The sequence below is a fragment of the Stenella coeruleoalba genome (genome assembly GCF_951394435.1).
Source record: "Stenella coeruleoalba genome assembly, chromosome: 6".
Taxonomy (NCBI): domain Eukaryota; kingdom Metazoa; phylum Chordata; class Mammalia; order Artiodactyla; family Delphinidae; genus Stenella; species Stenella coeruleoalba.
The window spans coordinates 49,644,092-49,657,711 of record NC_137151.1 but is presented as its reverse complement, the minus strand read 5'-3'; the positions used below and the strand labels follow the sequence as shown (position 1 = coordinate 49,657,711).

Sequence of the window (13,620 nt, the reverse complement as noted above, 5' to 3'; positions counted from 1 at the left end):
CTTTTCCCATCTTACCACCTTCCTTACTGGAAGTGGCCTGTTAACTTTCTATAACTCTTTTCTTTTTCTGTTGTGTATTATCCTCCACCTAGAAACTTTACACCAAGGGATGGGATGAATCAAAGATGAAGGACTATGATCTGAGAGCTGATGCTATTCCCATCAAGAGTGCCAAGGCCTCGAGAGACATTGCCAGTGACGTAAGTGCTCTCTGTCTAACCCCCTTGGTCTCACCTTGCTGAACCACCACAGTGCAGCTGGTGGTCCACAGTTTGTAACTGCTTCCTCATATACCCCTCCAGTCATGCTTCTTACCTTCCAAGACCTTTCCCTTTGTTGTCTCAGAGAAGAAAAACGGATTTTGAAATTGTAGTTAGAGTTGTTGCAGAAAAAGTTTTCAGCAGTGAAGATATATGATTACACTACTGTTACGTTTATGACAGCATAAAACAGTTTAAAATTGTTCAGAGATGTCAAAATATTCAAAATATGAAATTCTTATCCATTTGCTTGTGGGTTTTCATGTTGTCTAATTGTCAGCATGCATATGGTTTTAAAACTGGGCTTTTAAACATATATTTCTTATGTTTTAGTACAAATACAAAGAAGCATATGAGAAACAGAAAGGCCACCACATTGGAGCCCAGAGCATTGAAGATGACCCCAAGATTATGTGTGCCATACATGCAGGGAAGATTCAAAGTGAAAGAGAGTATAAGAAGGATTTCCAGAAGTGGAAGACCAAGTTCAGTAGCCCAGTGGACATGTTAGGCATCTTGCTGGCCAAGAAATGTCAGATTCTGGTCAGTAACGTTGATTATCGAAATTACCTGCATCACTGGACGTGCTTACCTGATCAAAACGACATTATCCAAGCAAGGAAGGCCTATGAACTACAGAGTGATGTACGTAACGTGATCTTTGGGAAAGGAGGAATGGGAGGACATAGATTTGTTAATTGTACAGACAGTGCCTCTGTGGACAGACCCATGGGTTGCTCACTGCACAACCTCAGGGGGAGCCATTCACATTGTTAAAACAAAACCCGTATTTAGGAGTTATGTTATGGGAATCAAAGAACATAGATGAAGAACCCTACTTAGATCATGTCTTCCCTGGCCTAGATTCCAGACTACTTTTTTCATGTCCTTTGTACTGTCTGGCAATGAAAATATATTTCAAATAAGCATAAATTATCTGAACATTTAAAAAATAACTGCCACTCTTGTACTATATCCAAAACACTTAACAGAGTTTCATCCTATTACAGGATGAAAATGAAATGAGATTTGGCACAATATCTTTAAATTGTTTTCCAGTTATATAATTTCTTTGAAATAGCAAATAATTACCATGGAATTTAGCATTATTACCATTTTATCCTTATTCATGGCTAGCAGAAAAAATTATGCTTTTACAAATTACTCTGTCATGGATATTGAAACCCCTGATTCATGTAAAATCTCGGGTCCTACTTTTTTGGAACCACCATCTCCTGTGCTTATCAACCCCTCAACCCCGTGAACTTACTTTCCAATTAAGGGATGCTATGTCTAGCACTTGGAACAATATTTCTGTCTAATGTCTCTGTAGAATGTGTACAAAGCAGACCTGGATTGGCTGCGTGGCATTGGCTGGATGCCAGAAGGCTCAGTAGAAATGACCAGGGTGAAGGGTGCTCAAGACCTGCTGAATGAAAGACTCTACAGGACACGCCCAGAAGCCTTGAAATTCACTTCCATTGTCGACACGCCAGAGGTTGTCCTGGCAAAAGCCAATTCTCTGCAAATGAGTGAGGTAAGAACCATCCTACCGCCAGGCTCTCCTTTAGCAGGACTCTCTTCTCAGAAGATGCCACCCAAACGGAGCATCTGTGGATGAAACAGAGAAAGTAGATTGTTTCTCTTCAAAGACTTAAAGTGCTTGGAGCAACTCTAAGAATCTCTTAGTTTAGTTTAGTGAAGGCACATGCTAAGTAGAACTCTGACAAATGCCAAGGTGCCTTTCCCCTACCTCACACACAGACCTGGAAGCACTAAAATGAAAAATGTCACTCCATTACAACTCAGGAAAGCAAATACTTATTACAAAACCTGTGGCATAATGCTACACGTTAAATGGTAGAACACTGTATTAGTCAGGGTTCTCCAGAGAAACAGAGCTAATAAGAGGTATGAGAGAGAGATTTATTTCATGGAATTAACTCACATGATTGTAGAGGCTGGCAAGTCCAAAGTTTACAGGGTAGGCCAGCAGCCTCAAGACCCAGGCAGGAGTTGCAGTTCAAGCCCAAGGTAGTCTGCTGGCAGAATTACTCTCGCTCAGGGGTGGTCAGTCTTTTTTCTCTTAAGGCCTTCATCTGACTGAACAAGCCCCCACATCACAGAGGGTAATCTGCTTTACCCAAAGTCTACTGGTATAAATGTTAATCTGATCTAAAAAATACCTTCACAGAAACATGTAGAATAATGTTTGACCAAATACCTGGGTACGCTGACCTAGCCAAGCTGACACAAAAAACTAACCACTGCAAACCTATAACAACATTTTCCCAGGTTAAATAGTTGCTAAGGCTTAATGTTCAGATATCCATCTCTATTGCTGTATTAAAATAATATTTTCCTTCTCTCCACAGAAACTATATCAAGAAGCCTGGAATAAAGATAAAAGCAACATAAGCATTCCTTCTGACATGCCAGTCATACTGCAAGCCCAAATCAATGCCATGCACATCAGCAATGTAAGAGGCATAAATATGAAGTGTAAATGTCTTTATGGGACAGTATCTGTCAGCTTATGGGGTGTGTTATAATGGACAAATTACCCGCCTTAGAAAGGTTGACAGCTTTGGGTGCTAGATACTTCCTCTTTGGCTACCATTCCCAATGCAGTATGAATGGAAATTCTCTTTCAAACATTAGTTTCGATACATATCTGGGCCCCTGCACTGCAAGAGGTGGGATACCTGAATCTCACTGGTGTCCTTCTTTCAACCTTGAAATCATTGTCCTATATCCAACGTCCACAGCTCAGTTTCATTGTATATTAATTGAGAGGAATAAAATCCCTAGTAAAGTGCCTCTTACACAAGTAAGTATAAGAGATAACAGTCTCTGTTGTCTTGATAGGTTCTTGGTTGATCCAGAACTTTCTTGTTTGACATTTCAAGGCCATAAGAAAAGTCAAACTTTTAATTATATGCAAAGTGTAGGATAGGTATGATGTCTATGTCACATCCCTTTAGCAGGGACCTTTGAAAAGTCAAAGGGCAACATTGGGAAAAAATCTTATCAAGTCTTATATGGTAACTTGATGAAGGTTCTCTAGGTTCACAGTTGATTCTTAGTTCCCATTACTGTATAATGGGATATTTTCACATTGTACTATATTGTGGTGAATGCAAATAATTCAAATACTAGTAGATTTAGATGTTTAGCTTTAAAATTGTAGTCACAAGTACCCTGCATTCCACAAAGTAAATAGGCAATAACCAAAAGAAGGACTCAGAAGCGACTGTTTTTTCTTATGCCGCCTTCATTTACATTGTGCTTTGTGATTCATATCATGACTCCTTTGAATATGTCTACTGATTTTCAATTCTTGTAAGCAAACCTGTGTTTTCCCTCAATAGAAACTCTACCAGAAAGACTGGGATGAGGCCAAGCAGAAAGGCTATGACTTGAGAGCAGATGCCATTGAAATCAAGCATGCCAAAGCCTCCAGAGAAATTGCCAGTGAGGTACAGCTCCTTCTGTTTCCTTGTGGATTTTCTTCTCTATACAACAAATAGAATATTTTTCAAGAATTTTGATTTGGATTGATTTTTTTTAATTCTATGCAAACAATTGCATTTGCCTTGTGCTAAAGACTTTATTTTATAATATTAACATGGGATGAAAAACACTGAGGTAAACATAGGTGAAGTATATGTGTAAATACCTTCTAAGCTGTTTCTAAGTAGAAGTAAAATATCATGAAGATCTGTACCAAATTCTGGGGAAAAATTCAGGAACCAATACAATGTGATTTTATCCCACAGATCTTTAGGACATTCTCCATAAATATAAATCACAGATGAAAGTTTTATACAAGACTTAAGACCGAGATCACATTTTATATACAAGATTTTATGCTGGAGGCGTATGTATACTCCTCTGAGAAACCCTTTGAAGTTCATTTAACAGTAGTTTTAAAACGTACCAGCAGTCAAAATAATTATTCTACCAAGGCCCCCCAGCTCCAAATCTTTAAGCTACCTTTGTTCCTTTTCTTCAAATTCTTCTCTAGTTTTTGTCCTAGTATCCAGCTGTCTCTTCCTTCTTACTTCTCATTTTTATCTCTAAAAAGGCATAGCCAATCCATAGTATCTGCCTTATTCCCAGCTCTCTCTCTCTCTCTCCCTTTTCTCCAAACTTTCCTATGTTATCCAAATATAGGAAAGAAACAGAAATGATCTTACTCTTGTCCTAAGACACTGAGAACAAGTGTGAAATAGGTGGAAACTCTTATCCACAGGCCTTTTGTTGTCATCTGCTGATTCAAACCGACAGCCTTGTCTTCCATTCCTGAAGCATGCTCCTTTCTTGTCTGTCTCCAAAACCACACATATGACTTTTTCCTACCTGAAGTACCTTCAGTACCCTTGGTACTGACCTAATTTCCACTTGCCAGGCAACCTTAGGGACAATGATTATCCCCACTGTGCCTTACTTTTCCCATTTGAAATATGTGATAATACTAATATCCACATCATAGAGATGTTCTGAGGATTAAATGAGGTTATAATTGCCACGATTCAACTATTTTTAACAAAAAAATTCAGCAACTTCATATGAATCAACCTAATACATTTGAAGCACTCATAATAGTGTCTGACATATAGTGATTGTTAGTAAATGTTAGCTATTATTTTTTTATTACTCTTGTTCACCATACTATTTCCCTCCTGATTTGTTCATGTCCTCTGTGAAACTATCTAAAATAGCCCTAATTTCCTTAAAGAGAACTAAAATATATAATAACTACCAATTTGAGCCAATTTACATTGAGGCTAAAAAAATATTCCGAAACCATTTAATGAAAAGTCCTCTTCATACATTATGTCCATATGTTCTTTTTATCTTATTTTTTTACAACTTTAGTACAAATACAAAGAAGGTTACCGTAAGCAACTGGGCCACCACGTGGGTTTCCGCAGCCTACAAGATGACCCCAAATTGGTATGGTCTATACATGCTGCCAAGATCCAGAGTGACAGAGAATACAAGAAAGCTTATGAGAAGTCTAAAGGAATCTACAATACACCGTTGGACATGATGTCCATTGTTCAGGCCAAGAAATGCCAGGTCCTGGTTAGCGACGTTGATTATCGCAATTATCTGCACCAGTGGACGTGTCTGCCAGACCAGAATGATGTGATCCAGGCAAAGAAAGCCTACGAACTGCAGAGCGATGTGCGTATCCTGTCTCCAGACTCTTGGGGAGATGTGTGTCTATGTGTTTAATCACAGAATATTCCTTAAGGATGTAATTTAAACAGTAATCTTAATAGAATCTAACATATTCTGTATTTTTCTGCAGAGTTTTTCTGAATATTTTCTATCTTATAGAGGATTCCTTCTTATAAGACCTTATTCATCAGATGAAAATCACTCTCTTATTCTATGTAACTAAGTAGAAAATTTCAATCCCAGTTGTCCTGATCCATTATATTTGCATGATCAGGTATCTAAATGTCAGAAACAGATGTAAGCATAAAAAAATGTTGGATTTCAAGTTTATCTGGCACACATAGGAAAAATGTGTGTGTGTGTGTGTGTGTATATATATATATATATATATTTAAATAATATGTTTAGAGAGAGAGAAAGAGGAGAGGTGTACATAGATATAAATATGTATTTTGTTTTTCATTATACGTGCTTCTAAGAAACTTTTTCTCCCAAATTCCTACAGAAGTTATCCCCAGTGGCACATAAAAGGCAGATTTCAAGTAGTGAGCACAGAAGCTCAACCTTGCATAAAAACAAAATTATGTGCCATTGCGGTCTGTCATTCCACAAGTGCTAGTTGTTAGCCCTGCTCCAGTTCCTGTAGGATACTCTGAACTTCTCCCAGAGATGTGTGCCAGAGATGTAACGCTCAAATATTAACATCTAATGTTGATCCTTGAGTTTCGTGGGACTGGCCACCCAGCTGGTTTAAGTAGAGGTTGTGTGTGGTTTGCTGGCATCCGTGCTCTAGTAGGCAAATTGACTCTTCTGTACTCTGTGGTCCTCTCCTTCTTGTAGAACGTGTACAAATCAGACCTGGAATGGCTGAAGGGTATTGGATGGTTGCCAGAGGGTTCCGTGGAAGCGATGAGAGTAAAGAATGCCCAGAATCTCCTGAATGAAAGGTTGTATCGCACAAGGCCTGAGGCCCTCAAATTCACCAGCATTGTTGATACCCCTGAAGTTATTCTGGCAAAGATCAATGCTGTACAGATCAGTGAGGTAAGTCAATTGATGCTATGTTCAGACACATTGAAGAACTCTCAATAAAAATTATAACTGTGAACTTTAAACTGCTAACACCAGGATTAGAATCTTGAACATTCATGTATCCAGATAGAATTTCATATAGCCCATCAATTAACGGCATCAACATTTCATTTGTTTAGATAATTCTTTGGTCAATATAAGTGTGGTAGGCATCTTCATGTTCCATATTCTCTGAAGTACACCTTGAACACATTTTGTAGACCTTGCCTGTAATACAGGTCCACCAGTTAATACAATGATCACAAAACCGCCAACTTTTTACTGCTATTCAACGGTGAAATAAGTTGAAAGGTCCAGGGGCAGCCCCAATATTGGACATTATGACAGTTATTTAGGCCAAGAAAGCCAGGACTTGATTTGCAATGTGGATTATCATAATCACCTGCAATGAGAGCTTACCTGCCAGATAATTGCATGTGAATAAATAGAAGAGGATCTATTTACTATCATGTTTCTGACTCGTTTTACATTTATATTATAGCACACATGAATGTATTCTTCTTGCTGAAGTCACTTTTGGCACCTTCTAAATAAAAACACAGATGAAGAAAAAAATGTGATCTCCATTTACATCTGAACACATCCAAAGAAAACCTTTAATTGTACCTGTAATTTTATTCATGTGGTAATTGGCTTATTTACTCATCACCGATCCTTTGTTTTTCATTTTTACCAGCCACTGTATCGTGACGCCTGGGACAAAGAGAAGGCAAATGTGAATGTACCGGCTGACACTCCATTGATGCTGCAGTCCAAGATGAACACCATGCACATCAGCAACGTAAGGCCCTGCACATCCACTTGCTTCACACAGTGTTCTCTGCCTCACCAAACCTCTCATCAAAATGCTCCAGAGAGCATTTAGCAAAAGGCATTTCCCTAATATTCCTTTTACTTCTAGTCTTTAAGGATAAGTGTCATTTGTGTGTGCTCGCACACCTACGTATGTGTTTATAATATAGAGATGTGTTGGAAAGAAAAATGCGGTGGTTTATGCCAAACACACGACATCAAAACATATATATGCATGTATAATAATACTTAGTTCTCTTTTTAGTGGCCTATCATTGATTTTTCCCTTTAAAAGCCAAACAATATGTATAATTTTTCTCACTTTCACATGATTTACTATCTTTTAAATTCCCTTCTTTAAAAAAAAGTTACTGGAAAAGAACTTTACTACATGTCATTAAAAATGTACTGGAGCTTAAGTTCAGTATGAAACCAGTCTATTTTATAAATCTTAAGGGGAGATTAATTTTTCATCGTAACTGTTAACATATTCTTGAACACATCGGTAATGCTGACTCAGTAGCTTCCTCTTCATATTGACTGTGGCACTGAACTCTCCGTTTGCAGAAACAGTATCAGCAAGCTTGGGAAGATGTCAAGGTAACGGGTTATGACCTGAGAGCAGATGCCATCGGGATCCAGCATGCCAAGGCTTCCAGAGATATTGCCAGTGATGTGAGAGCTCCTCCTTGCCCAGCGTTAACAAACACTAATTCATAGACACTCAGAGAGTTAATACTGTACTAATCTTTAATTTAATTCCCCAGGAATTAGATCTAATAGAATGAAGGGCATCGTTACTAGTGCCGTGCTTTAAAATCCCCAATTCAAGAACAACTTTGACAACAATTTGATGACCCACTTAACTTCTCTGCTTGATTCTGCTCTCCGTATGTTTAAGCACAGATTTTTATTTTCTTTTCAATGTCTTCTCAATATCAGTTAATGCATGAACACTTACAGAGATCCAGTGGGTACAAAGAACTCTACTGTTTGTTGAAGTGCAGCATACATAGGGGGTTCCTGTGATAATTTTATGCAGTACATGGACAAGCATTTTTAAAATAGTTACGTTGGTTTTGATGTGTGCTAGAAAAATACTGATTTTTTCCCATTTAAATAGGAGTATAAATTTTAAAATAAAAATATTAAATAAGTTTAAACTTTAAAATATATTTATTTAGACGAAGAATCAAGTTGACAAAGTAAAGTATGAAGTACAGGTGGTGCTTTGTGGCAAAACATGTGAGAATGGCAAACAGTGACTGAAGTCTGGGAAACAGTGGGCGACGCTATATTGGAATCCAGACGCACCATTGTTGCCTTTGAGGTGTTCACAATGTTTTCATGCTTACAGAAGACAAACCAATGTATCAAGAAGTATAAAACTTATAGTATGAATTCAAAGAAAAGCAGTGCCCCAAAAAGGGTAATGTAAGGGAGATGGAGTTATTTGAGTAGGCTGTCTAGAAAAAGTGAGTTTGGAGAAACAATTCTTCTTTCTTCTGTTCACATCCACCAGTATCTATACAAAACTGCTTACGAGAAACAGAAGGGTCATTACATTGGGTGTCGCAATGCCAAGGAAGACCCTAAACTGGTCTGGGCAGCAAATGTGTTGAAGATGCAGAATGACAGGCTGTACAAAAAGGCCTACAATGACCACAAGGCTAAGATCACCATCCCGGCAGACATGGTGTCCATCAATGCTGCCAAAGAAGGCCAGGCGTTAGCAAGCGATGTGGACTACCGCCACTACCTACACCAGTGGTCTTGCTTTCCTGACCAGAATGATGTGATCCAAGCCAGGAAAGCCTATGACCTGCAGAGTGATGTAAGTTGTTGCTTGTGGTGCCTGAGGGGTGAGCTATTGCCCAGGAAGACAGCCTTCCACAGCTTTGCCCGGTCACTCCTGCCAGTGCTGAGGAAAATGCAATTCTCCCTGCCTGAGCACTTACTTCCCTTTAGTACTTTACCAAGTTTGTTAATCACAAGCCTTAATGCTGGGCTTATTCAGAGGGTTTTCATCTTCATTGCTACTGGTGCTACCAGAATTTTTCTATAGATTTGTGAATGTGTGCACTGTTTGTAGTTTATTAAACATAGGCATCTTCATGGTTCTTCAGTTGAATGATAGGGGCTGTCTTCCTTGAAATTAATTTGAAAGGTTAACAGCATGCTCCACACTCACTAGGTTCCCTGAACTTGGTATTCTTCACAACATTGTTTTATTAATTTACCTAAAGTATTTTTAGATTTACTTATCTTTTTGCCGATTTAATCTTTTGAAAATGGTGAATTCCATCAGGATGTTTGTTTCTTGTACAGAATTAATACCTTCTTTTAATTATCCGAACATGGTTGCCTTAAGCTTCAGGAGATGTTTTCTCATAATGAATGAGTTTGTTATAGAAAAGTATATCCATCATTTGAAATGAATTGCCAACTGGTGGATTTAGTACCATCTCTAGATAAATTCAGTCTCTTCCTTATCCTGAACCACGTTAGTATGTTAAGGAATGCATATCAATGAAGTTCTTAAAGAATGAGGAAGGGAAGCTTCAAAATCTGTATGTAATCCTCTTCAAGAATCCCTTCTCCCAAATTTTGGGTACCCACAATACTTTACACACTAAAACATATAACATTCTTCATTAAGGTAGAAATTTCCCTACATTTTCACTCCTCTTACTCTTTATTTTAGCTTGATATTTGTATCCTATTAAACAGTTATTAAAATACCATTTCTGAAGAACACAGTGGGTTATTTTATGAAATTAATAGTTGGTGTTTCACACAGAGCAATTATATCTGGTTAACCACTTAACATATACCTGACAAAACAGGTTTAGACAGCCAAGAAAATGCAAATTCCAATTCAAAGAGAAGTGCTATCTTGGAAAAAGAAAACTCAGTTGAGATCAAAATAGTGGAAGTAAGGATTACATTCTTAATTATCCCTTTAAAAGTAATTATTAAACACACCATGTGCCAGGTCTTGTGCTAAGCCCTAAAGGTACAATGGGGAATAAAGAAGAACAAGACAAACTTCCTGACTTTAGGGAGTTCACACTGATAAAAAGGAACAGATGTTAGCTAGAGAATATCCATAAAAATGGGATGGCTGAGGAAGAATGATCATGGCACTATGAAAAATGAGGTGGGGAAAGCTTCTCTGGGAAAGCACTGATTTAGGAGTAAGAAGGGAGAGCATGAGTTTGTTCCATGAGGAGGACACAGGGTGCATTCCTGCAGAATGACCAATGTATGCAAAAGGGGTGGTAGGCAAACCACAAACTGAAAGGCCAGTGTGGTCAGAACACATGGGTAAAAGGGAAGCACATATAAAATGAGGCTGGAAGAAGAGGTAGGGACTGATGCTAGACCATCATCACCTTCTAATCTATGTTAAGATTTTGATTTTATCCTGAGACCAGTGAGAAACCATAGGTTGGGGGTATGTTGTGACATCAAACCTGAATGGTGAATTTTGTAAAGATCATTCTGGCTGTGGTGTGGAGAACTTGCTGGAGAGCCTATTATTATTGCTTTAAAAGTCCACCTTGGCTAGTGTGATGATTACCAAAATATTCAAAAATCTTCCACACATCCCCTAAGCAAAGCACTCCTTCTGCATCCTTCTGCTTTCTAGTATGCATAGGCACCCCAACACAGAGCCCCTGCCACGGAAAACAAAGTAGGACAAAACACTGCTATGCATATGAGGAATTATTTTTGTCAGGCCCATGCTTGGCTTTATCATTGTTTGTGGAAGAGAAAATGCAACATGAAAAACTGCTTCCTTACTTTACCACGATTAAAAAAAAAACAAAACCCTGCCTCTCCTAACTTTGTTTTCTTTCCCAGGCCATCTATAAGGCTGACTTGGAGTGGCTGCGTGGCATCGGCTGGGTGCCCGAAGGGTCTCCCGAAGTACTGAGAGTGAAAAATGCCCAGCATATCCTACAAGACAGTGTCTATCGGACACCTGTGGTGAAACTCAAGTACACAAGTATCGTTGACACACCTGAAGTTGTTCTTGCTAAATCAAATGCTGAAAATATTAGTATTGTAAGTCACATTTTTCTTCTATATTAAAATTAAGTTCATGTTATAGAAAACGATAATTAACCTGGTAATCCATTTGTAAGATAATAATATTGATGATAGCAAAGATTTTAATAAGTAATATTGACACGGTTGTTCTGTTATTGCTTACTAATTTTAAACCAAAACTCAAAGTATGAATAAAAGGTATTAATACAGATTTCATATCAAATTTGAGTAACTTATGTGAAAAGATTCTGGAAACTTTTACCTTAGTATGAAAAGATTTTGGATCAGAAAAATCGAAAGTTGTGCACTATAACTAGCAAAATGACAAATTGTGAAGTAATTTTGTTATCATTGGTTCTTTCCATAGCCAAAGTACAGAGAAGCTTGGGACGTGGATAAAACTTCAATCCACATAATGCCAGATACTCCAGAAATTAATCTCGCTAGAGCCAACACTCTTAATATGAGCAATGTAAGTACTGCAACAGACTCCCTTTTTGTTTGGAAAGTCACCCAATTGGTATGAAGATATCACTAGGGAACTCTTCATAGCCAGGGAAGAGAAGATTGAGTGGGCAAGGAGGCCCTTGACCAGGAGTGAGGAGAGGGGCAGACCCCTGGCTCTCAGTCACTGGGCAAGGCCAGTTATGGTGAAGCAATGTCAACATGACAGAAGAGAGAAGGGAACAAGGACAAGAAAGATAATGAAAGAGGAATGAAGAGACACACAAAGAAGAAAGGGGAATTAACAACAGATTCAGAAGAGCACAAAATAATTATGAGAGTTCTTTTCACAACTTTATACAAATTAATTTTAAAACCCAGATCTATAGGGGATTTTTAAGGAAGTTATAAATTACTAAAATTGAGCCCAGAAAAAGAATAAAAACATATTGCAAGAAATTAATAGGTTATTAAAGACTCTCCTTCCTCCTCTCTGATATCAGGGTCACCCAGAATGATTTCATAGGGGAATTCTTTCCAAACCTCAAAAAATAAACTGACAGAGAGCCTAATGAAACAAGGAAAGCCATCACCGTTATCAAAACTTGTCAAAGATAGTTCCACAAATGAAAACTGTAGACCATTAATAATGGGGAAAATCTTAAATGAAATATTAACAAATCAAATTCAGTAACACATGAATATGATATGATACAAACAACTAGGATTCATTCAGGAATGCCAAGAGTGTTCTGTATTCAGAAACCTAATAATGTGATAAAAGAGAAAAATCGTATGCTCATTGTATTAGATTTAAAAAGACATGTGGCGGGGAGGGGGAAGGGTAAGCTGGGACCAAGTGAGAGAGTGACATGGACTAATGTACACTACCAAATGTAAAATAGATAGCTAGTGGGAAGCAGCTGCATAGCACAGGGAGATCAGCTCAGTGCTTTGTGACCCACCTAGAGGGGTGGGAGGGAGACGCAAGAGGGAGGGGATATGGGGATATATGTATACATATAGCTGATTCACTTTGTTATACAACAGAAACTAACACACCATTGTAAAGCAGTTATACTCCAATAAAGATGTTTAAAAAAAAAATAAGACGTGTGGGATTTCCCTGGTGGCACGTGGTTAAGAATCTGCCTGCCAATGCAGGGGACACAGGTTCGAGCCCTGGTCCGGGAAGATCCCACATGCCGCGGAGCAGTTATGCCCGTGTGCCACAACTACTGAGCCTGTGCTCTAGAGCCCGTGAACCACAACTACTGAGGCCAGCGCGCCTAGAGCCCATGCTCCGCAGCAAGAGAAGTCACTGCAATGAGAAGCCCACACACCACAACCAAGAGTAGCCTCTGCTTGCCACAACTAGAGAAAGACCCCATGCAGGAACAAAGACCCAACGCAGCCATAAATAAATAAATACTGATGAATTAAAAGAAATTTTTTTTAAAAGACGTGTGAGCAAATCCAATATCCATTCTTATTTTTTAAAATAAAATCTTAGCAAAATAAGAATAAATGAATATTTTCTTGTCATAACTAAGAATAAATCTCATATCAAAGGCCAGCCACATCCTCAAGTAAGTAAGCTTCTCAGTCAAGTCAGGATACCCATAACATTACCATTTATTAATATTTGCTGGAAGTAGCTAAGTGATAAGCTTCTTATTCACAGCAAAATAATTACATAAGAATAAGTATAAGAGATAAATATTGGAAAGAACAAGGCAAAATTATCATTATTTGCAGAATAAATCATTACATGCCCAGGGAAAGG

At 38.2% G+C, this 13,620-nt stretch overlaps 1 protein-coding gene across 1 annotated transcript in view; it reads left to right on the top strand.

The window, feature by feature from the left end:
* The window catches only part of NEB (nebulin), a gene marked incomplete at its 5' end in the record, with an annotated part of 219,214 nt that overhangs the window by 127,278 nt on the left and 78,316 nt on the right, over positions 1-13,620 (top strand). The window contains 12 exons of the mRNA XM_079925461.1: positions 93-200; positions 594-905; positions 1,594-1,797; positions 2,636-2,740; positions 3,632-3,739; positions 5,142-5,453; positions 6,291-6,494; positions 7,219-7,323; positions 7,902-8,009; positions 8,857-9,168; positions 11,202-11,405; positions 11,758-11,862. Of these exons, the coding sequence (XP_079781587.1) occupies positions 93-200; positions 594-905; positions 1,594-1,797; positions 2,636-2,740; positions 3,632-3,739; positions 5,142-5,453; positions 6,291-6,494; positions 7,219-7,323; positions 7,902-8,009; positions 8,857-9,168; positions 11,202-11,405; positions 11,758-11,862 (2,187 nt within the window). The remainder of the gene's footprint in view (positions 1-92; positions 201-593; positions 906-1,593; positions 1,798-2,635; positions 2,741-3,631; positions 3,740-5,141; positions 5,454-6,290; positions 6,495-7,218; positions 7,324-7,901; positions 8,010-8,856; positions 9,169-11,201; positions 11,406-11,757; positions 11,863-13,620) is intronic.